Genomic DNA, 26,898 nt, shown 5'->3' on the forward strand with positions numbered 1-26,898 from the left:
AGAAATATAGCTAGAAATGTAGGTTATAAAAAATGTAAGATGGTAGTATAAAATAGTTATGTACAGTTTTCAAATAGAAAAATAACATGATAAAATACAATCAAACATATTGAACAATAAAAAAGTGATGACAGGAAAAACAAGGATGTTGTTTTCTTGAGTCAAGTTATGAGGGACAGTGAGAAAAGCTAACATTTAAGAATTTTAGTTTATACTATCAGTGTAATATTTAAAATATTTTATCTTACCAAATCACTTCAAATTTCTATAGATATATGATTTCTTAAATGAGAATGCAATTAGAAGCATTAAGTTCTTGGACAAAATTCACTGTGTTTAGTATGATATAAGCATCGAAAATGGAAAAGGAATAAATGCAATAGGAATTAGTGGGGGCTCATAACATGATAACTCTACATATACCATCTTGCCACACTGAGTATTTTGAAAGGAAGGAAACAGAAAACTTCAAAAGAAGGTCACTCTCTGACTCCCAACATTTTTCCCCTAAAAGCATGGAAATAAAAGAATCCATTAACCTACTTAATTTGAAGGCATATTGTAATTTCGTTGTCTTAGAAGGCCCTGACATATATTTATTTGCCAAAAAATAAGCTGAATAAACAGGTCTTGCCAAAATCCTCTCAGTTTATTTTCATTACCTCATATGCATTTGTTATTTTCTTATCATAAAGTTCTCAAAATTCCAAAAGATAATGTGACTTAGTGATGAAATTTAAGGCTGGGCTTGGTGTTTGGGGAGGTGGAAAATAGAGGTTGCTACACTTTGCTTCTAGGAATAACTGAAGTCAAAATTGTACTTGGCACTTTCAAAGTTGCAGAATAATAACTTTATGACTTAAAAATCTGTCTTGTTTCTGTCCCATTCTAGACTAAGAAATGTAAAAGCTTACTTATTTTGGATCCATTTTGCAACTAAGTAATACTTCAACCATTAACTGACTAACACAGCTGAAGTAAATAATTTCATTTTGGAGAGGATGTGTTTTTCAAGGCTCTTGAAAAAAACAAATGGTCAAAAGAGCTGAACTAGGGCTCCGTAGGCTACTGGGAATAAATTTAATGGGAACATAATGATACTATCTTATGTCCTTCGAAGTGTTCAATAGCACTTTGATGATTTTATTCCTTCTTCTTGAAATTGTGTTTGGTTGGAAACACAAAAACCTATTATGTCTAGAAGTATACCTAATCACTAGCTTGTGCATACATTATAATTTTCAGGTAGAGAAAATACTCTTCCACTGTATACCTAGATATATGGTTTTAACATAAATATGCTCTTTGTCAAAGAATGAAGTATCAGGAAATTACCTTTGATGATAAGATGCTCAATTTGAAGGCCCAAATGTAGGTGTAAATGGCATATTAAATTACTAATGGTGGTAGTTCTTTAGCTAGAGAAAATGAATTATTGTTTTGTGAGACCAATATGCATTCTTTTTGTATTGCACACAGCAGGTTAATGAAAACATGACAGTACAGAAAGAAAAACTGTCTTTGGGACTATTTCATAGAAATTTCTAGGAGCCAAGTCAAAATGACTTTTAAGCAGGTATCAAATAAAACAGCTTTTTCAGTATTTTTATCTGCATCTAGTGAAACCATTGGTAATAAATAATCAAATATAAAATTGTAACTAGTCATTAACATAATCTATAAAATATTTGATTTGGTCTTTTAAAACATTAGTTACATGAGGAAGTTTCTTAAAGAAATGCAAAGTGAATCATTTTTTAGAATTTGGTCCATATGTACACACTTTACTCTGAAACTGTTTTTGATACCTTTCTAAACCTATCACGTTGCATGTTTACATTTGCTTATTTTAGTAATCAAAAAATGAAGGACAAGAAAATTTAAAAAATCCTTAGTATGTCTTAATTCACAATAAAAGCAGAGATAAATGTTTTAGTACTAAGGTACCTATCAAACTGTTTCAGTTTGATATCATTATATAAAGTGTCTTTTTCATAGTAATAAAACTTGTAGGTTTTTTTTCTTATTAAAAAGACAAAAAAATAACAAAACAAAGACCCAAAAAAAGATTCTGTATACTCCTCAGATTTGGAAATGAGAAGATATTAGGTAGAATTAATCTATCACTTAGTATTTTATCTAGATTTATTCATTTTCTTTATTTTGTTCAAGAAGTTTGAGATACATTGATCCTTAAGTCTTACTGCTTTTGTTCAGTATCTAATTTATTTTATGAATGTCTGAAATCTAATTTGCTTTATTTTCCTTTCCTGAGACTGGAATGATATTTATATACTTTCAATAAAGATTGAGATTTTTACCAAATATTTTATAAGATAGCATAGGCAATAATTCTTTCTAACTTTAGTAGACTTTAATTTTATTCTATAATTAAGATCCTGTTAGTATTCATTGTAAACATAATTACATAAAATTATAAATCTCATAGAGCACATTACCACTCTCAATGGTTTATCTTTTAATATAGTCTCTTTTTTGGTCCTTGTCACAATAGGATTAAGTAACTGGAGTCCAAATTATTATTCCACTTACAAATGTGTGAACCAGCAAAAAAAAATGGTTTATATAATATATATTCCATGTTCACTCCAGTTTGATTCTCACAATGATTGAGTGAAACATAAGAATACAGATCAGGTAATAGAAGATTTCAAAGCATTATTTTCCTCATACAGCTGGAGCAAATTATCACAGATCAAATGGCTTAAACAAGTAGTTTATTCTCTCACAGTTCTGTAGATTAGTCAGAAATTCTGGAATCAATGTGCCATTAAGGTCATGTTCTTCTAAAAGTTATGAGCAAAGTATCTTTACTAGCCCTTTCAGCTTCTGGCACTCATCACTCACCATTCATGACTGATCATTGGTATAGTTATTGATCTTTTTTTCTTTGTGTTTATGTTCCCAAACACTTCTGTCATCATTAAGATAAAAAACAGTGGATTTGGAAGCACCCTAATCCAGGATGACATAATCTTTACTTAATAAATTCTGTACATACTCTGTGTCTAAATAAAGTCACTTTTATATGTATCAAATTTTATAACAGTACCATATGATTTTAAGGAATGTTCCAAAGTGACAGGGCTAGTTAAAATATTAAACTTAATATCACAATGGAGTCTATGTTCACAAAAATCTGTGTACTGGGATTAAAATGATTAAAAATCCTTTCTTAAGTCCTAAAATTATTGACATGACAAGGCTAAACATAATTTCAAAAATTTTGTGAATTCTAATCCAGATTTTCAAATCAATACTGTAAAGATTTTTTTGCATTGCTTTATATGGTTACTTTGAATACTCCTTGAAAATAAAAGTTATATTATTATGACTTTTAAAAATATTTTCATGTTAGAAGATAATTTTAATACAAAGTGTTTGTTTCTTTGTAGACTGGAAGAATTATTAAGAACTTAATGATTCTTTTAGGTTCTCCCTAAAATAATTTAGGCATTTCGACATAAACATATTGTTTTCATTTCAGGTTTGGGGTATAATGAAAACCTTCCAGGAATGTGATAGTTTTCACAGTGACTTTTAGGGTTTTAATCGTTATATTGACTTGGTCTTTTTTTTTTAATTTTCAGTTTTTAAATTTTTAATTAGATATTTTATTTGTTTACATTTCATATGTTATCCCCTTCCCCAGTTTACCCTCTACAAACCCCCTATTCCATCCCCCCCCTTACCATGCTTCTATGAGGGTGCTCCCACCCACCCATCCCCTCCTTCCTCACCACCCTAGCATTCCTCTACACTTGGGCCTCAAGGCTTCATAGGACCAAGGGCCTCCCCTCTTATTGATGACAGATAAGGCTCCTTCAGCTTTTTCAGTTCTTTCTCTAACTCCTTCATTGGGATCCCTGTGCTCAGTCGAATGTTTGGCTGCAAGCATCCACATCTGTATTGGTTAGAATCTGGCAGAGCCTCTCAGGAGACAGCTATATCATGCTCATGTCAGCAAGCACTTCTTAGCATCAACCATAGTGTCTGGGTTTGGTGTCTGCAGATGGGATGGATCCCCAGGTGGGGCAGTCTCTGGATGGCCTTTCCTTCAGTCTCTGCTCTACTCTTTGTCCCTGTATTCCCTTTAGACAGGACCAATTCTGGGTTAAAATTTTAGAGATGGGTGGGGGGCCCCATCCCTCAATTGGGGGGGGGTCATGCCTAACCTCTGGATATGGTCTCCACGGGTTCTCCCTCCCGTTTGTGGGGTATTTCAGCTAATGTCATCACTGTGGGGTCCTGGGAGCCTCTTGCTTTCCTGGATTTTGGGACTTTCTGGTGGCTACTCCCAGTTCCCCATCCCCCATTGCTATACACCTCTGATTTTTTTTCAAAGATAGCAAAAAACAAGACCATCTTACATATGGAATAATGTTGATTTTCAAAGAGGAAAGAATTTAATTGCTCTGTAGCAGTAAATGCCAGTAAGCATGCCACTATGTACAAGTTAAAGAAAAGATGCTACAAAGGTTTTATATTTTACTTTTATCTTAGATAGGGTTTTTCTGTGTTGACACTTCTGTCCTGAAATTTGCTATGTGCACCCGGCTGGCCTCGAATTCAGAGAGATCCATATGCCTCTGCATCCTAGTGCTAGGATTAAAGGTGTGTGCCGCCATGTATTTAAAAATAGAGAAAAGTGGGGAATTTATATTCTAAAGAGTAGAACTAAGAAAAAATAAGTTGCAGTAGTTGAATATGAGTGAGTGGTATTTTCCTCCATTCTGATCCAAAACATACTTTTTTTTCATATTTTATATCAAACAAAGTAGGGAGAAAAATGACTACATGGCTAATCATGTTTAACACTTTTATTGGATTATTTATTGAATTTTATTGAATTATTAGATTTGTCTTATTACTTAAAAGTTCAATTTTCAGGCTGAGGCTCTGGTTTGCTATTCCAGTATAGAAGCAAAAAAATTTTTTTTAAAGAGTCAATTGTCTACTGTCAGCTGAATAGCCAGAGTGCCCAGGGTGGAAAGACTAGGAGTTTGTGGTAGCATTATGTCTGTTAGTAATTTCAGAACCTACACCCATAAAGACTTCCCAACATGACTACCTAAAGATGACCTGAACATGGAAAACAATAGAAAAGGTAACATGGGGAGAAGAGGATAAGAGGGAGCCCAGGAGGTCTCAGAACTACTTATATTAACTACAGGCAGTTAAGTAAGGCATACTAAGAGCAGGAGAAATGGACATCTCAGGGAAGGCCACACTAATTGGGAACCCAGTTAACACTCAGCCCATAAAAAAACATGCATACAAGTAACATTATACAGATTTAGCAGTGTATATTTAGGGGTGTGTGTGTGTGTGGGCACACACACATATACCTACATGCATGTAACAACAATTAATGAAAAGTTTTGAGTTTAAAAGAGTTCAAGGAGCAATATATGAGAACGTTTGGAGGGAGGAAAGGGAAGGGGAACATGATAGGATTATAATCTCAAAAAAAAATAGAAGTAGTTTTTTTTAAAGAACATAACAAGTAACCCAGGTGCCTCTTGATGTTCTTCTATTCAGTTGCATACTGAACCTAAATTTTATGGGTACTTACCTAAATATAAACTAATACCAGAGTATCTTAATATTTTACTGCACACAATATTACATACAATATTATACTCATGGTGGCCATGGCTATATGAAGATGACCTTTTTATTAAAAATTAGCTCTAGTACAAAAAAGAATGATTTGATGGTCTCTTATAATGCACTGTTAATGAAATTTCTTATTTTTTAATTTAGTGAGCCAGAGATTATAGATTAATACAAATAGAATTTATGAAACTTCATTGACTTAAATACACTCCTTGTATTTTGACAGTGTGAGATGTAATAAGGAATTTCCTCCACCAAAATAACTAAAATCTCTGAGGAAATGGCTCAGTGAAGGACATGTGCTTAATATGTATAATACTCAGGGCTAAATAATCAAAACATAAACATAAGAATTTCAAAGAAAACACTAGTTGAACTCATATATGCTAGATTTTTTTATGTATTTGGGTTTAATAGCTCTTCTTATTTTTTTATTGGATATTTTATTTATTTACATTTCAGATGTTATCCCCTTTTCCCATCCCCCCCATAAACCCCCTATCCCATTCCTTCTCCTTTTTGCTTTAATACCATTTCAATTTCATGCACGTATTAAGGTCAGTTCTAGGTTGAGGAACTAACAATACAATAAATGCAAATTGTCAAGGAACAAGCAAGACAATAAACACCTATAGTCAAAGAACAATCAAGGCTGTCTGGAGTCTAATTTCTTGAGTTCTTTGTATATATTGGATATTAGCCCTCTATTGGATGTGGGATGGGTAAAGATCTTTTCCCAATCTGTTGGTTGCTGTTTTGTCCTATTGACAATGTTCTTTGCCTTACAGAAACTTTGCAATTTTATGAGGTCCCATTTGTCAATTCTTGATCTTAGAGAATAAGTCATTGGTGTTCTGTTCAGGAACTTTCCCCCTGTGCCCAAGTATTCAAGGTTCTTCCCTACCTTCGCTTCTATTAATTTCAGTGTTATTAATTCTGGTTTTATGTGAAGGTCCTTTATCCACTTGGACTTGAGCTTTGTACAAGGAAATAAGCATAGATAGACTTGCATTATTGTACATGCTGACCTCCAGTCGAACCAACACCATATGTTGAAAATGCTGTCCTTTTCCCACTGGATGGTTTTAGCTCCTTTGTCAAACATAAAGTGACCATAGGTGTATGGGTTCATTTCTGGGTCTTCAATTCTATTCCACTGATCTTCCTGCCTGTCTCTGTACCAATACCATGCAGTTTTTATCACTATTGCTCTGTAGTACAGCTTGAGGTCAGGGATGGTGATTCCCCCAGAAGTTCTTTTATTGAGAATAGTTTTTGCTTTCCTGGGTTTTTTGTTATTCCAAATGAATTTGAGAATTTCTCTTTCTAACTCTGTGAAGAATTGAGTTGGGATTTTAATGGGGATTGCATTGAATCTATAGATTGCTTTTGGCAAGATGGACATTTTTATTATATTAATCCTGCCAATCCATGACCATGGGAACTATTTCCATCTTCTGAGATCTTCTTTGATTTTTCTTCAGAGACTTGAAGTTCTTGTCATATAGATTTTTCACTTCCTTGGTTAGATAGAGAGGTGTTATAATTATGCCAAATGCCTTACACGTGTCTTTAATTTTTTCTAATTATAATGACTATCATTATAAATTTTAGAAGTAACACAACTTCATTGGTATTTGGCTTGACACTTGAGATGGCTCCTTAAACTCTGAAACTCCTAATAATTTGAATAGGATAAAGAGCATCAATCCCTTCTTCCAAATGTCTATGTAAATCCTCTTATATATTCAAAACATTAGTAACATTTTGTGCTAAATGATTAACAAGAGTAGCTGTTTTAACTTCTTGTGTCAAAGAAATTGCAGAAGCAGAGGTACTAGCAATTAATTTAATTAAAGCTGTTATTTTTTTAAAATTACTATTATTCTTTAATCATTATTTTTACAGTTCAGTCGTTCTCCTGGTTCCCCTGACTGTTCCTCATCCTATACCTTCTCCGCCACTCTCGAAGAGGATATCCCCTCCCCCTCCTCCCACCCTCACCTCCATCCCACCAGACCTCCCCACTTCCTGGGGCCTCAAGTCTCTTTATGGTTAGGTGCATCTTCCCTCACTGAAGCAAGACCAGGCAACCCACTGCTTTATATGTGTCAGGGGCCTTAGACCAGCTTGTCTATGCTGCCTGGTTGGTGGTTCAGTGTCTGAGAGATCTCAAGTTGAGACTGCTAGTCTTCCTATGAAGTCACCCTCTTCCTCAGCTTCTTCCAGCCTTTCCCTAATTCAAGGTCCCCAGCTTCTGTCTATTGTTTGGGTACAAGTATTTGCATCTGACTCTTTCAGCTGCTTATTGGGCCTCTCAGAGGGCAGCCATGCTAGGCTGCTGTCTGTAAGCACACCATAGCATCTGTAATAGTGTCAGACTTTGGATCCTCCCCTTGAACTGGATCCCAATTTAGGCCAGTCACTAGATCACCTTTCCCTCAGGATCTTCTCTGTTTTTGTCTCTGCAGTTTTTTCAGACATGGTCAGAGTTTTGACTGTTGAATGGCACCCCCATCCCTCCATGTCTAATGCCCTGCCTTTCTAATAGAGATGGACTCAACAGGTTCCCTCTGCCCATTGTTGGTCATTTTATGTAAGAGTCCTTTGAGTCCTGAGAGTCTCTCACCTCCCAGGGCTCTGGTGCATTCTAGAGGTTCCTCCCACTTCCTATCTCTGAGGTTGCCTGATTTCATTCTATGTGCTGGCTCTCAGAGCTTCTTGCCTCTTCTCCCAAATACATGGTCATGTTCCCCCTTTCCCCTCCCTGTACCCTCTCTCACCCAGGTCCCTTCCTCCCTCTGCCCCGCCCCCATTATTGTTTTTCTCCCTCCTCAGTGGTATTGAAGCATCCTCACTTGGGCCCTTCTGCTTATAAACCTTGGGTTCTGTGAACTATATCCTAGGTATTCTGTACTGTTTTTTGGCAAATATCCACTTATTACTGAGTACATACCATGCATGTCCTTTTGTGTCTCAGTTACCTCTCTCAGGGTGATATGGGAAGTCAGGGAAGGAGCTAAAGCCAGGATTCTGGAAGCAGGGACTGAAACAGAAACCAGGGAGTTATGCCACTTAATGGCTTGTTCTCCATGACTTGCTCAGCCTGCCTTTTTACAGCACCCATTTATTGCCAGCTCAGGGGTACTACAGCCCACTGTGAAATAATACTTATCACATCAATCATAAATGCACTACAGGCTTGCACAGAGGATGATGCCCACAAACCACAGGTAAGGGCATTTTCTCTGTTTAAGTTTCCTTTCCAAAATTACTCTATTTTTTGTCAGGTTAAAATAAAAGTAGCCAGACAGAAGATAAATTTGGCATACTAATGTATAAAATAAGGCTGTTTTTATACTGCATTTTGAAATTTTAAGAAATTTTTATTCTTATGTAGAATATATCTAAAATATGTGATGAGTAAATTATTAAAATAATAATTTTACTATATGTATGTATATCAAAATGTGTTTTGAGTGTCATATATTTGTTTTTAACTAAATCAAAACCTACTGATTATAAATCTGATTTGAATCCAGCCTTATTAGGTCAAAAATTTACTGATTATAAATCTCTTTTCAAAATATGGCCATTTTAGATTTTTCCCCTATTCATCTAGTACTTATTACCAGTTAAATATCATGTCTGATTCTTTTGAATCCTCATAAAATATTCTTAAAGGTATTTTATATTTAAACTATCAATTTGTTTAAAAAATAATGCTTTTCTAACTTATTTTACATTTAAAAAATATTTAAACAGCAGTTTCTATTCTTGATTTATTTCATTTATTTGTGAACATGTCCAACAATACATTTACTTAAGTAAATTTAAAGTCAGAGTTCATTTGTTTGTCATCATTAACCTAGGGGCTACCTTTGAGAATATTTTTTATGAAGATTCAAAAGAATTGGGCATGATATTTAACTGGTAATAAGTACTAGATGAATACAGGGAAAATCCTAAACATGCTTTCTATCAGTCTACCTTAGCTCCGGATTTGTTTGTTAAGTAAATTAAAGATAGTGAATCCCCAAGTGGCTTATAAACAAATTTCTATTGAAGTTATAAATAATTTGTTTGTGTTTTGATAGTACCCAGAATTACTGCTTGTGTTTAATGTAACCATAAATTCTTTTTCAAACTATTTATAAATTTTAAATTATCACTATTGATAGAGTCAGTATATCTATGATAAGTGAACCTCTTAAATTTAGTGAGCTGCACACTGTATTTTAAATTTTAATAGAAAATGTTGAGAGAGAATTATAAGCAATACTAATAACACATGATACTAACTAATATCACTTCATTTATCCACCAAGAAAAGAATATTAAAATTTTAGAAATCTTATATTGTATGGTTAGGAGTATCTCCAGTGTGTAAGAATAAAATCCCCCAAAAGGTGGGAAAGACAAGTATCCTGGGGGTTGGGAAATGATGATTTTATTGGTTTTATGTTGAGGTCTTTATGATCCTCATTATTATGATCCTAATGATTATAATCAACTTGAAGATTATGTGTGTAGAGTGATAAATATGGATCTCTTTGCAGTCTTTAAATGCAAGCATCCAGTTAGATCAGCACCATTTTTTGAAGATACTTTTTTTTTTTTCGATTGTATGGTTTGGCTTCTTTGTCAAAAATCAAGTGTTCAAGGGAATGAGAAATTACATTCTTTAATGTCTGAATACCAGATTCTGTGACTGAATCATGTTTCTCAGTGTGTTCATTACTTTGTTTATTTGTTGATAGACACATGTTATTACTGGGCTTCTGTAAATGTAATTTCTACAAATATAAAAATTCAGATATGTCGTTGTATTTTATTTCTTTTTATATTTATTAAATTATTTTATTTATTTACATTCCAATTGTTGCCTCTCTTCCAGGTTCTTTTAGTCATATATCCAGAAATGAAAATTGCTTGATCATATCTAAGTTAGGTTTCTATTACTGTGATTAAACATCATAATTGAAAGACACTTAGAGATGAAAGGATTTACTTCATCTTACACTTCCAGGTGTACATCATTTCATGAAGTAAGGGCAGGAATTGAAGCCAGGAACCAGGATGCAGTTTCCTGGGTCAGAAACTATGTAGGAACTCTGCTTACTGGCTTGTTCCCCATGGATGTTCTTCATGCCTTCTTTTGAAACCCAAGGCCACTTGCCTAGAAGTATCATTGCCACAGAGGACTGGACCCTCCCACATCAATCTTTATCAAGACAATATCTACAGACTTTTCTACAGAACTATCTATTGGGTGCATTTTTTAAAAAATAAGATTTCCTCTTTCCAGATTACCCAGATTGACAAAACATTAACTAACACAAGTAGGAATTTCTATGTTTAATTATTTGAGGAATCTTGAGAGTTGTGTGTGTGTGTGTATTTGTTAGTAATAGTCTACTTTTCCATACTTTTTTCCTCTACCGTTCCACAAAGATTGCTTTTCATATATCTACATTAACATGTATCTCGAGTCTCTTAGGTATTAGCATCCTAGCAGGTGTGAAGTAACGTAGGCTAATTTTTGATCTACAGTTCCCTGATTATTAGTGAAGCTGAATATGTTTAAGTCTACTGTTGGCCATTGTTATACTTCTTTAGAACAATGACAATGGCTGTTTTAGACCCCTTGGCCATTCACTCGACCATTTTTCAATTGGGTTTTGCATTGCGTGCATTCTGTAGGTGTATTAGATGTGAATTAAATGTACACACACACACACACACACACACACACACACACACACTCAATTTTCAAGTATTCTTTTAGCTCTTTTAACATTCTCCAATCTCTACTGCAAAATGATACTAAAAAGAGTAGGAATATGGGAAATTTGAGAGTAATGGAAATAATGCAGTCAATTTGAAATTGAAAAAACTTATGTGACTATTATGTAATGATCAAAGGTATAATTTCATACTCTTTTGTGTGCTTTTGGCTGTTCTAGATGGCATATTTCTGATATGTTCAGAAAGTACATAGTGTTTTCTACAAATGGTTAAGGAAACATTGAATAAAAAAGCAAATGATGGTTATTTTTACAGAAACTTTTAACCACAGCTTACAGAGGCTAAAGGTATATAACTTGAAATTGTTCAAGTTGTATTTTCAGGAGAATACTAGTGAAATATTTATGGTTCCTTTTTAAAAAATTTTATTTAATCTTTTTTCTACAGTCCAGATTTTATCCCTTTCCTGGTCTGCCTTTGACTGTTCCACATTTTATACCTCCTCCCTCAGTCTCAACAAGGATGTCCCCACTCCCTCCACTCCACTAGAACTTCCCATTCCCTGGGGCCTCCAATCTCTTGAGGGTTAAGTGTATCCTCTCTGACTAAGTCCAGACCCGGCAGTCCTCTCCTGTATATGTGTTGGGGGCCTCATATCGGCTAGTGTATGCTGCCTGGTTGGTGGTCCAGTGTCTGAGAGATCTCAGGAGTCCAGGTTAGTTGAGACTGCTAGTCCTCCTACAGGGTTGCCCTCCTCCTCAGCTTCTTCCAGCTTTTTCCCAATTCAACCACAGGGGTCAGCAGCTTCTGTCCATTGGTTGGCTGTAAGTGTCTGCATCTGACCTATTAAGCTGCTTGTTGTGCCTCTTAGAGGACAGCCATGCCAGGCTCCTGTCTGTAAGCACACTATAGCATCAGTAATAGTGTCAGGCCTTGGAATCTCCCCTTGAACTGGATCCCAATTAGTGTCTGTAACTGGACCTCTTTTCCCTCAGGGTCTTCTCCATTTTTGTCCCTACAGTTCTTTTGGACAAGAACAATTCTGAGTCCAAGTTTTTGACTGTGGGATGGCAACCCCATCCTTCCATGTGATGCCCCATCTCTCTGCTAGAGATGGGCTCAACAAGTTCCCTCTTCCCACTGATGGACATTTCATGTACAATCCTTCCCTTTGAGTCTTGAGAGTCTCTCACCTGCCAGATCTGTGGTACATCCATTCTTGGCCTGTTTATCATTTGTATAAAGGAAGGCTACTGATTTAATTGAGTCAATTTTATATCCAGTCACTTTGCTGAAGTTGTTTTTTTCAGGTGTAGAAGATCTCTGCTTGAATTTTCATGGTCCCCTTTGTGTACTATTGTATCATCTGCAAATAGTGATGCCTTGACTTATTCTTTGCCAGTTTTTATCCCCTTGATCTCTTTTTATTGTCTCATTTTTTTAGCTAGAACTTCAAGTACTATAATGAATAGATGTGCTGAGAATGGGCATCCTTGTCTTGTCCCTGATTTTAATGTGATTGCTCCAAGTATGTCTCCATTTAGTTTGATATTGCCTGTTGGTTTGGAGTAAATTGCTTTTATTATGGGTATGGGTCTTGATTTCCTGATCTCTCCAATACTTTTAACATGAAAGGGGTATGGTATTTTGTCAAATGCTTCAGCATCTAAGTAGATGATCATGTATTTTTTTCCCTTTGAATTAGTTTATATAGTGGATTCCGTTAATGGATTTTCGTATATTGAAGCAACCTTGCATCCCTGGGGATGAAGTCTACTTGATCATAGTGAATGATGATTTTGCTGTGTTCTTGAATTAGGTTTGCAAGAATTTTACTGAGTATTTTTGCAACCGTATTCATAAGCAAAATTGGTCTAAAGTTCTTTTTTTGTAGCATCTTTATGTGGTTTAGGTAACAGTGATTGTGGCTTCATAGAATGAGTTAGGTAGTGTTCCTTCTGTTTGTGTTTTATGAAATAGTTTGAGGAATATTGGTATAAGGTTGTCTTTGAAGGTCTGGTAGAAGTCTGCACTAAAGCCATCTGGCTCTGGGCTTTTTTTTTGCTTGGGAAGTTTTTAATGACTTCTATTTCCTTAGGTGATTGATATGAGCCTGTTTAGATAGCTTACCTGTTCTTGATTTAAATTTGGTATGTAGTATCATTCTAGAAAATCATCTATTTCATCAAGATTTTTCCAGTTTTGTTGAGTACATGCTTTTGTAGTAGGAGCTGATGATTTTTAAAAATTTTCTCAGTTTCTGTTATTATGTCTCCCTTTTCATTTCTCATTTTGTTAATTTGGATACTGCTGCTGGGACCTTTAGTTAGGTTTATCTATCTTGTTGATTCTCTCAAAGAACTAGCTTTTGGTTTTGTTATTTCTTTGTATTGTTCTCTTTGTTTCTATTTGGTTGGCTTCAGCCCTGAGTTTGACTATTTCCTGCTTTCTACTCCTCTTGGGTATGTTTGCTTCTTTTTGTTCTAGAGCTTTCAGGTGTGTTGTTAAGTTGCTAGTGTAGGATCTCTCCAATTCTTTACCATAGAGGAGATGGGTGCTGAGTCCACTGCATTCCCAGTGGCATCCATGGGTCTTCAGGAGGATACTTACCAATTGCCCTGTATGCAGTAGACCTCCTGGGGTGCTTTCTGGCTATGGTGCCTTCAGGGAAGCAGACTAGTTGGCAGTCTGCCCCATCAGAAGGCACTGGCCAGAAGGGCTATGATAGCTTCTTTTATGGAGCATTTAATAGCATAGTGAAACATTCAGCTGCAGCAGTCACATGACATTTCTGTCCTTAGCATTCATGCTTTACAAGAGACTCAGTGTAATTGATAAATAAAAGCTTTGTGAGCATTTCTTGAATATGTTCTCAGACCTGGAAATATGTACAGCTCTGTTGATAGCCATATCTTTGCAGATTTATGTAAATATTTTGGCATTTATAAAAGCTACAATGAACTAGCATTCACTAACTTTTCCCGTTTGATATTTTGTTTAGCTTATTGATTGCCCATCTGTCATCCATATTTAAGACAGCTGTCGATAACTTAAGCAGGTTCCTCTATTTGTTTCCCACAAATGTCCCAAAGGAAAGGTTTCATATTTGGTGGATGTGTTATCAAGTCAATTGAACAGGCATATGTGTAAAAGTTTTCAAGGAACTATCCAGCTAGGCCTAGTAAGCTGGAAGAATATCAGCAAGATAAATGGAAACCCCACAGACTAAATTGTTATCACAGAGTTTTCCCATTTTTTGAATACTTTTGAATACAATTTCTGTTAAGATTTTTTGTTTCCAAATTCTGGAAGAATTTGTTCTAATCATTTTTAGGCTTATCCATTGATTTTGTGTAGGTAAGACTTACTATGGGCCCTTGTTTACCAATTTCTTGCCTACACCTATCCACATTAATAAATAACATCATTCTAAATAGTAGTTATCAACTAACTAAATTAGAAATTCAAAATGTAATCACATCCAAAAGACATGTTCCTTGGTATTCCTGTCAAGCTCAGAGTCATTAAGAACAGAGATGATTCTTCACTTGCAGTGTTTACCAAAATATACTTTTGAATTGCCAGAATGTATGATGATTTGTCTTTGTGATGACAGTAAAGATGTTTGAGATATAATTTGGGGTAAAATGTAGACTACTAATGCTAAAAGTCTAATTGAGATTTAAAAAAATCACCAACTTAATGTTGAATAAAGCCCAGATCTTTGAGCTAGATAGTGGATCCAGAATTGAATGGTTTCATTACTATAATTGGAGGCAAAGACATTTGTTAATTTTTGTTTCTACTTATAAGTAGCCTACATATAAGTACCCTACAGTTTCTCCCCCTGGATTCTGTATATGTTGTTTGGTTTTGTTGTATCTATTTGATAAAGCTTAATATTTTTAAATTTATATAATGCATTTAAACAAATAACTTATTTTAATTTTTACAATCTTGAAGTCTAAGTCTTGACATAATTGAAAGTAGTACTGTTATAAAGTACTTCTGTCATTTTTCCTGTGTGTACAGTAGAGCATAATTATACCTCAAAAGCTGACTGCTTTAACCTTATCCAGAGACTGGTTTTTTTTAGGCAAATTAATCAAACTTCTATCTTTTGCATACTACTGCCTTTTGTATTTTATGTTGTTGTTCATGCTGTTCTCTTTTACTGTTGTTAAGATTTCTGCTTCTTCCAACATCTTACTACTGGATAAATCTAGTTGACAATGTCTTTCATAAGCCTTTATTAATTAGCTTTGTTAAAATAATTATAATATTTATTATCTACATTTTCTATATATGTTTTGATTAGAAAAGTGATCATGCTTACAAAATTACTCACAAAAATAATATAAAGGGAAATGGGGTTCAGAAAGACCATGGAAAACCTCAAACCTTTGTAATGATACTTTGAAAAATAACAATAAATCATTAAAGAAAGTATTACTACAAGTAAATCTCAATTGCCATATTCTATTTAGTATCACTCAGCCTACTTTAACTCTTGGGCTTACATTTTATTCCTCTTTAATGATATTGGTCCGTAGGTTGCTTACTTTTGACAACTCCTCTTTTCTTCTCATTAAAATTATAATTCAAAAAGAATCTTCTTTAAAAACCTTTTGCTTTATTGTTGTTCTTGTTGTTAGCACATGAATATGCATCACTTCCAATTCCTGAATCCTGTAAAATTAATAAAAGAAAAGTTCTCAACTACTGGCACTGAACATGAATACTTTTGTGGAATTTTAATACTTCTTAAAAATCTTCATTTATTTATTTAATCTTACTTATTATTAATCATATGGCTTGCTCCTGAATACTTGAAAGTAAACATCTACTAGGTGAAATTATATAACACATCTTTTAATTTACGTTGGTCTTCCCTTATTTCACCACATGAATCAGTAATTTTTTATGATTCCCTTTTTTATTTTATCAAACAATGCCTGATAATTTTTCAGCAGTATAATAATGAAATTTTTGATCTCTGGAATATTTTTTATGTGTGAACTCAATTTTTTCCTTTCTATTTCTCTATCTTAGCATTCGTTATAAAGATAATTATTAAAGTTGTCATCCACTGTATCTTTCAGTTCTTTAACTTTGATCGGATTTTATATTTCTCATATGTACATGCATTAATGTTTGAGAGACTATTTCTATGCCTCACAGTGTGCAGCATTGATATCTTGTTTCAAGTTTCACTGGCAGATTTTTTTAAATGTTTCTATTATCAATATACTTCCTATAGTATTCCTTAATCTTACATTGCATTTTTTTTACTTCAGTGCTTATTCGAATCTTTGATTATATAATCAACTTAGTTCAGCAAATATAAGATACTCATTATGTACTATGAATAAAAATCTAGAATAAATGTGCTGTAGCTCCTAGCTGCTAGCAATCTAATTAGTTCTTGATTTGTAAAATCTTGGCTAGTATTTAGTCTAAAACTGTCTTCTTCCTTTAAAATGTTTTCTGTTTCTATTTATTTATGATGAATGCCACCAAATACAAGTAAATTTCGAAAGTGTCTCTTTTAAGTTTGTTTTGGTAGCTTATTATCCATGTCTATTATGATTGAAAAACACTGTGTAGGAAAGTTATTAAGAAAAACAAAAACTAAATTCTCTTGATAGTTTTGATGGCATAGTGTATTTGTAAGTATAGTAAGTTTAAAGTAAAACATTGAAAATATGTACATTTAAAAAGAAAAATACATAAGCTAAGTCAAAAATATGACTATGTTAAATACTAATATGAATTTAAAACTACTCGAAATGTAGATATGAAGAAAATGTACCTATTTTGTAGCTATATTGCTCTATATGTATATATGTATATACTATATATGTATATATAGAGAGAAGCTTATATGCTACATTGCATAACCATAACCTACATGCTTAATTTAAAATGGAAAATATTGTGCATGATATAATTTATAAAAGTCTATATTTATATATGGTACATTAAATAGTGTTTAAATATTTCTAGCATAAGTCTAAATAATTTTGTTATGAAATCGATTTGACTTTAGGTTTTCAGTAGTTTTAAGATTGTAAATACTCTATTTTGCCCAAATGTACTCACATTTAAAAATCTAGTACATATTTTTTTGTGATTTTTCCAAGCTATTAGCAGAACTTATATTTCCAAGATATTCAGAGGCCTAATATTTAATGAGAAACCATGTTATTAACTTAAGTATAGGGGTAGGGTAAAATAATGAATGGATAAAGAGACTTTTTTATAGAAACTATGTAATATAAAAATATCTCACTCTACATATCCATGCATATATAGATGCATATTTATAGATTAGTTTCCTGAATGCTATTTTCACAATGGAGAACTAGTCTCATTAGTTTTAAAGTTTCAGCTATATTTTTAGTGTATTACTTCTATTTCATCAAATGTGTTTAAAATTATAATCTAAATATGGACTTTCAGCTGATGAGAGGATATTTTACTTTTCAATAATTTCTAATAAATCACTCAGTTTTATCTTGAGAATTCTTATTAATAATAAAGCAGTTCTATGAAACCACTGAAACTAATAGCCATTAGTATTATTGTTTGGATGATTCTGGGTGTCAAACCCAGATCATTATTCATGCTGAATGAGCACTGTACCAATTAACTTAATCTTCATCCATTCCTTGTTATTCTGAACTACTATGCTGCCATCAAATATTATACTGAACCACGTAAAACAATGGGTTTAAATCTTCAAAAACATATTTGAATTTTTCAAAATAATGACTCTACCAACTTTGTTTATTATTATACAGTTTTATGTTATTTCCCAAAATAGACATCAATCAAAGCATAAATTGATATGCTTTTTAATATTGTAAAGAAAAAGGTTAATCATTAGTTTGTGGTGCCTAGATTCAAAACACTGTATTTATAGTATTTTATCTAATCTATAAAAACAACCATGTGAGAAAAGTATTAATAGCATTTCTTATTAATGAAGAAACCAAGACTTGGAGTTTCACTTGTAAAAACATACATTCCTTGTAATCATTACAGCTATAAATCAAAACCATTCTCCCCCAATTCTGTATTGTGTTAAACTTCATATACAAGTGTTGCTCAGAAAAAATTGAGTAACATCATTTATTTTATGCAACAGTCAATTAACTTTATTTGTAAGTGAATTAAGTTCTCCCAAGTATCTTCTCTACTATTCAGGTTATAATTATTTGGATAGAAGTTCTCTATTATTTCTTATGCTAAATACATCTATTAAAATGTTTTTGTTTATTATAGGGTTTGACTATTAGTGTTAATAATATTTTAGAAAATATTAAACATTTTCATCAAAATTGTATAGTAAATAGTATAAAGTAACTATGTAATCACTATTGCATAATCACTGTAGGTACCCTAGTATGCAGTTGCATACCAGAACTAACTACTTCCATTTAGCATTAGCTTAGTGCACAGTGGTCATGGTCATCCTTTTCTAAAATCTTCTCCTCTTTACTCTTATCAGCCTCTGGTGAATAATATTTTATCTCTTTATATATGATACATTTTCTTGGATTCCACATATGAGTGAAATCAAATGTTTATCCTTCTTTGTTAGATTTATCTCAGTTGACATAATTATGTTTAGTCATAGCCATGTTGTTACAAAAGACAAGAACTTTTATTACTGAATAGTATTCCATTTTGTGTTTGTGTGTGTGTGTGTGTGTGAGAGAGAGAGAGAGAGAGAGAGAGAGAGAGAGAGAGAAAGAGAGAGAGAAAGAGAGAGAGATGTATATATTACATTTACTTCATTCGTTCATGGTCATGTTATTTTCATTTCTTAGCTTTTGTGAATAGTGCTACAATGAATAAGGATGAAGGTATCTCTTTGTCATACTGGTTTCTATTCCTTTGGATATACAGTGAGGAATTAGACTAATGGATTTTTAAAAATTATATTTTCTGTTTTGTATTGTGTATGTTTTAGGAACATCCATATGCTTTTCTATAATAGTTGTGCTAATTTACATTTTCATTATCTGTGTTCAAGGATTTCATTTTTGCATTTTCATGTATTGCCATTTATCTTACTGATAGTTGTAACCTGTTTTGAGAGAATTGATTTCTCATTTTGGTTTTGACTTTCATTTCTCTGATTATTAATAATATTTAGTATTTTTCATACATATTGCCATGTTAATGTCTTTTAGGAAATAACTTTTGGGAGTAAATGCTCATTTTTAATGGGCTATTTGTTTATATGTGACTGAGATTCTGAGTTTCTTATTTTTTTCCTATCAGCATTTGTTGGATGAATAATTTCAAATATTTTTCTAGTTCTGTAAGTTATTTCTTTACTCTGGAGATTACTTTGCAGCAACTTTTTATTTGCTAGAATACCATTTGCATTTTTGAAATCTTGATTTACTATGCTTTTGAGGTATGCTCAAAAAAGCCTTACCCTGCCAATTGTGTGAAATGTTTCTCACATTTTTCTTCCCATAGTTTCATAGATTTCTGGCCTTATATTTAAGACCAGAGTTACATTTAAGATATTGAGTTATTTTAGAATGATGTTTTTGGAACTAGTAGACAGTAAGAGTTGGGTAGTATTAAACCAAATGTAGACATACAATTTTTTCACCATCAGTTACTGAAAATACTATGCTTTATAATGTGGGTCTTTAGGACTGTCAAAATTCATTGGACTGTAAATATATAGTCTCACTTCTAGGCTACTTATTTGTTCCATTTATTTATGTGGTTATTTTTATGTCAATATCATTCTGTTTTGGTTACCATAGTGGCAGGTAGTAATATCTCCTGTTTGCTATTTTTGCTCAAGATTATTTTGCTGTTTAGAGTTATAGTGGTTCCAATAAAACTTTAGACTTTTTTCATTATGTTAAAAAGATCACTGGCATGTCAAAGGGGGTTTGAAGATTTTATAAATTGTTTGAGGAGCAGGACTTTAGGCATTTTAATATTACTATGCCTCCCAATCTATGAATATAACAATATATCTTGCTTTTTTGCATTTTGCAGAGTTCCTTTCATCAACATACCATATTTTCAATTTTGCTGATCATTCGGTGCCTTGATTAAATCTATTCATAAATGCTTTAAATTTTTGTAGCTATTGTAACTGGCATATGGTGATGATACTGATTTTTATGTATTGGTTATATACGTTGCAACTTAATGAATTGGTTTATTAACCTTAGTGTCAGGGAATGTAGATCAATAGTAGACTGATTGCCCAACATTATGAGTCCCCATGATCAATCTGCTACACTGGGAATAGCAACACATACATTAGTTCTAGTGCATTTTCTTAGGTCTGGTTAATATATACATTCATGTCCATCTGCAAATAGAGACAATTTGACTCAGGAAAATTCCCAATTTATGTCTTTTTTGTTTGTTTGTTTATGTTAACTATTCAAAGTAGGACTTCCAGTAGTATATTGAATTAAATTGATGAACTTGTAATATATGTCCTATATATGTCCTTGGATTGCACCAATTTTAAGACAGAAAAAATTTAGCTTTCCTGCACTCAGTTTAATATTTTTAAAAATTTTTTATATGTTTTTATTATACTGAAATATTCTCCCTGTACCTAATTTTCCATCATTCTTATGTTGAGTTTTATTAAATACTGACTTTGTACTTACAGAGATAATTATATGGTTTCATTATTTATTCTGGCAATGTGTTTACTATTATTCATTCATTCATGTTGCACTCCGTTTGGAGATTAGGATGAGTTCTACATGGTCACGGTGAATAACTTTTCATACATTTTTTTATTTGTATTGTTAATGTTTTGTTGAAGATGCATATGTTAGTTAAGGATGCTGGTCCATAGCTTACTTTATGTTGTTTTTCTAGAACTGTTTTGTTTGGTCTCATAGAAAAGCTGTCCTTGTAGAATGAGTTTGAAAATTTTACTTGTTGGTCAGTTTCATGAAATAATTAAAGTAAAATTTGTGGTATTTTCCCCATATTTGTTTCATAAAAATCATCAGTCAGGTCTCATGTTTTTGAGCTTTTATTTGATGAAATATTTTTAATTAGTCATTTACACATATTACTCATTTGTCAGTTAAGTTTGTATTTCTGTATTATTAAATCTTTATGTAAATTTTCTATTTTCTGGATTATAAAATACTTTCATATATAGTCATTCATCGACTTATTTAAGTTTACTAGTTAAGCAATTTTCTAGAAGTTCAAGGGAAAACAATATATTCTATATAATGTACTCATTAATATATTAAATAAATGTAACACTAAGCCATACTAAATAAGTTAATATTTCTAAAGCAGTAAAATAGAAACTGGTAATTGTTATGTTTTATAGGAAAGTTCTCAAATCATTTCACATGATGCTGTTAAATTTAGAGCTCTAAATTTATTAAATCAGTTTAGTGTTAAAAGGGTTGATTCCATTTTTAATCTTCTTGAGATCAAATCTCAATTCTATAACTGAATTACTGATCAGATTAAATTACCTCTCCATGTCTTGGTTTCTCCATATCTATAATAATTGTACCTATCTCATAAGGTTGTTAAAAGGATTTAAAGAGCAAATATGCCCTAAACCCTCAGAATAATGCCTAACATATAAGTTCTCTTTTTTCATGCACTGTTTATGTATACCAGTGTACAGGAGTTTATGATTGACATTTTTATGGAAATATTAAAAATGCTAACAGCTGTCTGGGTCTCCTATAAATAGTATTGTTTCCTGTTTTCAAAATCAAATTTGTGTCTGTATTTAAACATATTTTACCTTTGCTTTTAGCCAATTACAACTGAACCTGAAACAATGAGTTCTTCAGTGAAATGCAAAGCTGATTCTATGCCACTCGTTCAACATCTATCAGTGGTAAGTAACTTAAATTAATTGCAGGTATCGAGAAATTGAATATTTGTGAGGGATAAACTTAGTGGCTTAAGAAATGTTCCCCATGTTACTAGAACTTAAAGATCTAGATAAAAATCTGTCTTCTTATAGTGTTATTTGGACATAAATAAAACCATGCTACTACCATGGTCTATAGTAAGAATCAGTTTTAACAGCCCTGCTTCTGTGTTTATAAGTTAATTTTAGTAGCTTAATGCCTTAGAATAACATACACATCTGTGGTAAGTTTATCAATCTTTCAACCTCAACTCCTATGATTCCTTGTCTAGGAATCACTAGCCATACTATAAATACTCCAATATTCATTGACATGCCATGTGTTCTAACTGTTTGGGCCTTTCTATTGTTCTTTGGTTTCTTATTCTTCTTTCTCTGCTTGTTAATTATTTTCATTATCCAATAATCATGAAGCTCAAATATTGGTTCTTTACTGAAATGTTTCCAAAACCTTAGGAACAATTAGTCAGTCTGTACCTTGTAGTCACATAATACTATGTAAAGAATACTAATAATAAGCCTAATAATAAGCTTATCTCACATTCTCCTCAGTCTGAGACATTTTTCCTATTAGTTTCTCTAATTACAACATTTAATAATGCTGTTATAAAGGTGGGACATTAATGCTTGTTGAATGAATGAAAACATGAATGGATGGATGGATGGATGGATGGATGGATGGGTAGAAGGATGGAAAGATGGATGAAGGGATGAATGGATAGATGGATGCATGAAGGGTGGAGAGATGGATGAAGGGATTGATGGATGGGTAAAGGGAAGGATAGATAATATGGATGAAAAGATGAGTAGACAGATGTGTAGATGGTTGTAAAACTTTCATTCACCAGATGTAATTGTCATCATGTTCTGTCTTTACCTGTTTCTAGATTGTTCTTTCTGCAACCTGTCCCTATAACACTATCCTGGTTTAAAAACAAACAAACAAAAATATGCTGACCTTCATCACTCTCTCTGCACTGCTCTCTTAAGTCACATCTCTTTCCTGAGCTGTTCTCATGGGAGTTGGGCATATCCTATCTCTGATTCATTCTGTCAGACCTTTCCCTGATTCCTTACATCTGCCCCTCAATTAGATGTAACCCTCAAATATGGCACCTTTCTTCTACAAACTAACTTTATTTCATTGTTAGGGTTTAAATGCGTATACTAAGAGCATGTCTGTATTATCCAGAGGGATTAAAGGTATTAAGGGTGTACCTGTATTCCAGCTGGATCACTTAGACCTGGAATGTCTTTGGATGTGATTCCTTCTGAGAGCATCCATATTACTAGATTAAAATTACTATATAGATGGGTACTTCACTAACTTATCAACTATTTCTTCACTGGGACACCAAAATAAAGATATTATGCATTAATAAATAAAAATACTTATTTTTTCTTCAGATTAATTTGACCAAGAATGAGCCCAAACTTGAACATTCTACTTCTCTTCCCTGTATGCCCCTAACAAAGGGTTTTGATATGTATTTATTGAATGGCACGAAAAAAAGTAGCATGGGAAAGAAATGAAGAATTCTTTATAAAAATTCTTAAAAATTTTACATGGGAAGAAGTCATTTGATTTACATAACTGATCCAGATTACTAAACAATACTGCAAACATATGTGATCAGGCTATATCCAAGGTTTCTCTCAGTATTTGTGGCAGATATTTGTTGTATAAGGTTACTTAGAACCTGTTGGCTGTTTTTGGAAACTGATTAACAACACATACATATGCATATACATATATACATTTCTCTAGGTTAGAGTACATAACAAAAGATTAAAGCTATGTTATATTATAGGTTACAAAAGCTCATTGCAGGGAAAATCTCAGACAAGTGAATTTGGCTGTTCCACTGTTGGCTTTTTTCTTAAAGGCAGTTTAAACTTACAGTGGGTGGCAGGTTAAATACAGTTAAAAATTACTTCAAGGCTTGTTATTAACTTTGCTGTGAGGCAAGCCAAAAGTTCAGTTTTGGGGGGAGTAAAGGGATATTAAAAATTACCACTTTCAGTAGGCAGAACAGAAATCTAAGAACATGTATGACTAAATCAAATGCCTTAATTGGCCCACCTGTTTCAGAAAATAGGAGACAAAATTTCCTCTGATAAGCACAGTGAATTATGTTTATTTTTTCAGACAACTGCATTCTTTGTACTCTATAAAAAAGAAACTTCAAACTTGTATCTTAGATAAAATCTGTTACTCTTCCAGTGTTCAAACACACAGAGAACACATTTAAAATACTTCCAGACAACTCTGACAAGAACGTGTACATCTATTAATTAGATTATTCAAGCCTCCAGTCTTCTATGTAAACAGTAAATTTTCTACAGTGAAGTACATATCTATCACATAAATCTTCTCACATAATAAGTTTGGAAACATTTACAAAGTAAATTTTCTCATAAGTAAAACATTTACCATAAGTAAAGGAAAGTTGTTTAGATGTTTTAATAGAAACAATTTCAGATATCATATAGTTACCTTATTTATATTTCTATATAAACTAATATTAAACTGTAACATTAAGAAATAATAAATTATTCTATCTAGCCACCTTAAATGTGAATGAATAATCATAAAAGCACATGGTATCAGTTATGTCATCATATAATTTATATTTATTAAATGATAAAGCATGGTTGACTATATTTCTACAGAAACTCCATGGTGTCAAAAATAATGCAATATTTAAGAAGCATAAATAAATGCCCTGCTTATATTTCTAACTGAGTGTTTGTCATACCAAATAGCAATCTTTAAAGGAGATTAGAAATTAAACAGTCTCAGTTTGGTTCATGTATCTTAAAAAATTAAGTGGTTTGGACTAAAAGCACTGATGATTAATATCTATTTCAAAAATTATCAACACCATTTTATGGTACTTGTTAAAAAGATTTCTGAAAAGATGATGTATAGTAGTAAAATATTAAATTTTCCTTTTATTTTTATCTTTTATTTTTTTGATGTGTCTTTCTTTCTTTGGGAGGAGAGGCATACCACAGTGTGTGAGTAGAGATCAAAGGACTCCTTGAAGAAGTTGGTTCTCTCCTTCAATGGTGTAGATTTTAAAGATTAAACTAAGGTCATCAGGCTTATCATTGAGGTCCTTCACCTACTCAACCATCTCACTAGCCTGCATTGTCAGAGATAGTTTTTAGTGTCCATATTTAAAAATATTCACCTTTTTAACATTTCTATTTCTAACAAAAGCAGTATTTTGTTTATATTATACTGGTATGTGTCCCTGTTGTATTAACTGAGAAGCATGTTGCTACATGATTTTGCCTTTTAAGATATATGAATATTTAATGACAGAAAATGGCAACAAACAACGTAATACTAGTTATGAGAAACAGCTTGCAAGTTGTCAAAAATGTTTTTCAAATTCAATCAGTATATTCTCCTGTGTTTTCTTATTTATAGCATCAACCACAGATTGCTCCTGTACACAGTTTGATAGCATGCCTATATATTCTGACCATCTACTTTTCCTCTCAAGAGAGATTTTCCTATTCATATCTTTCCTACTCTTGTATTTTTAGGAATTCATAAAGTACATTCCTAATTGATGTGAATCAGCCTTTGCTAGAAACCAGCATTTTTGGACTTTGTGGTGGTGGTAGCTTCAAATATGAACATGAATATTAATTATAGATATTTTGCTGGTACATATCTTATTATTAATATTATCTATTATATTTTAAAATTCTATCCAGCTTCCAAAGATTTTTCATCTTATAAAACACATTTTTCATAGATCTCACATTTCACAGGCTTCTTTTAAGTTGTTGGCTTAAAACTTTTTTCATACAATATATTTTGATCCTATTCGCCCACCACCAAGTTTCCCTAAGATTTCCCCACCTCCCTGTCCACCAATCTACATTTTCTTTGACTTTGTTGAAAGAAAAATATCAAAATCAAACAAACCAACAAAAAGGCAAAAATAATCAAATATACAAAAATGTATACAAAAACATACATGCAACATATGAAGTCAATTTTGTGTTTTCCTACTACTCCTGATCACAGGACTGCCATCCACAGTGTCATTTGGGAAAAAAACTAATTTTCTTGTACAGACTGTAACAGTCTCTGAGTTTATGTGTTTGTTGCCTCTGTTTTACTGTTTGCTTAGAATCATCCACCACCTCTGGCTCTTAAAATCTTTCCACTTTCTCTTCTGCATATATGTCTAATCCTTGAAGGGAGGAGGTTGATAAAGACATCCAATTCAGGCTTGACTGCTTTGAAGCCTCTCACTGTCTGCACATTGTCTAATTGCAAGTCTCTCTTTATTCCTAACTACTATAAGAAACAACTTTTCAGATGATGCCTAAGCAAAGTACTGATATATGGATATAAAAATATGTTGTTAGCTATAGCTTGATAGCTATGTTCATTTAGTAGAATAATAGTAGTAGATTTTTCCTTAGGGCCCATGACCTATCTACACTCATGTTCTTGACCACATTAACAATGTTAGGTATGGGTTCCATCTCACACTGAGGACCTTAAATTCATTCAAAAAATGGTTGGTTATTCCTATAGTATGTGTGCTTCTATATCTTGT

General features: G+C 32.8%; 1 protein-coding gene across 1 annotated transcript in view; it reads left to right on the forward strand.

Annotated features, from left to right (window-relative positions):
• The window catches only part of LOC117694996 (uncharacterized), a 352,556-nt gene that overhangs the window by 176,137 nt on the left and 149,521 nt on the right, over nucleotides 1-26,898 (forward strand). Inside the window, 1 exon segment of the mRNA XM_076918452.1 lies at nucleotides 22,190-22,273. Coding sequence (XP_076774567.1) covers nucleotides 22,190-22,273 — 84 coding nt within the window.

Source organism: Arvicanthis niloticus, chromosome X (assembly GCF_011762505.2).
Source record: "Arvicanthis niloticus isolate mArvNil1 chromosome X, mArvNil1.pat.X, whole genome shotgun sequence".
NCBI lineage: Eukaryota > Metazoa > Chordata > Mammalia > Rodentia > Muridae > Arvicanthis > Arvicanthis niloticus.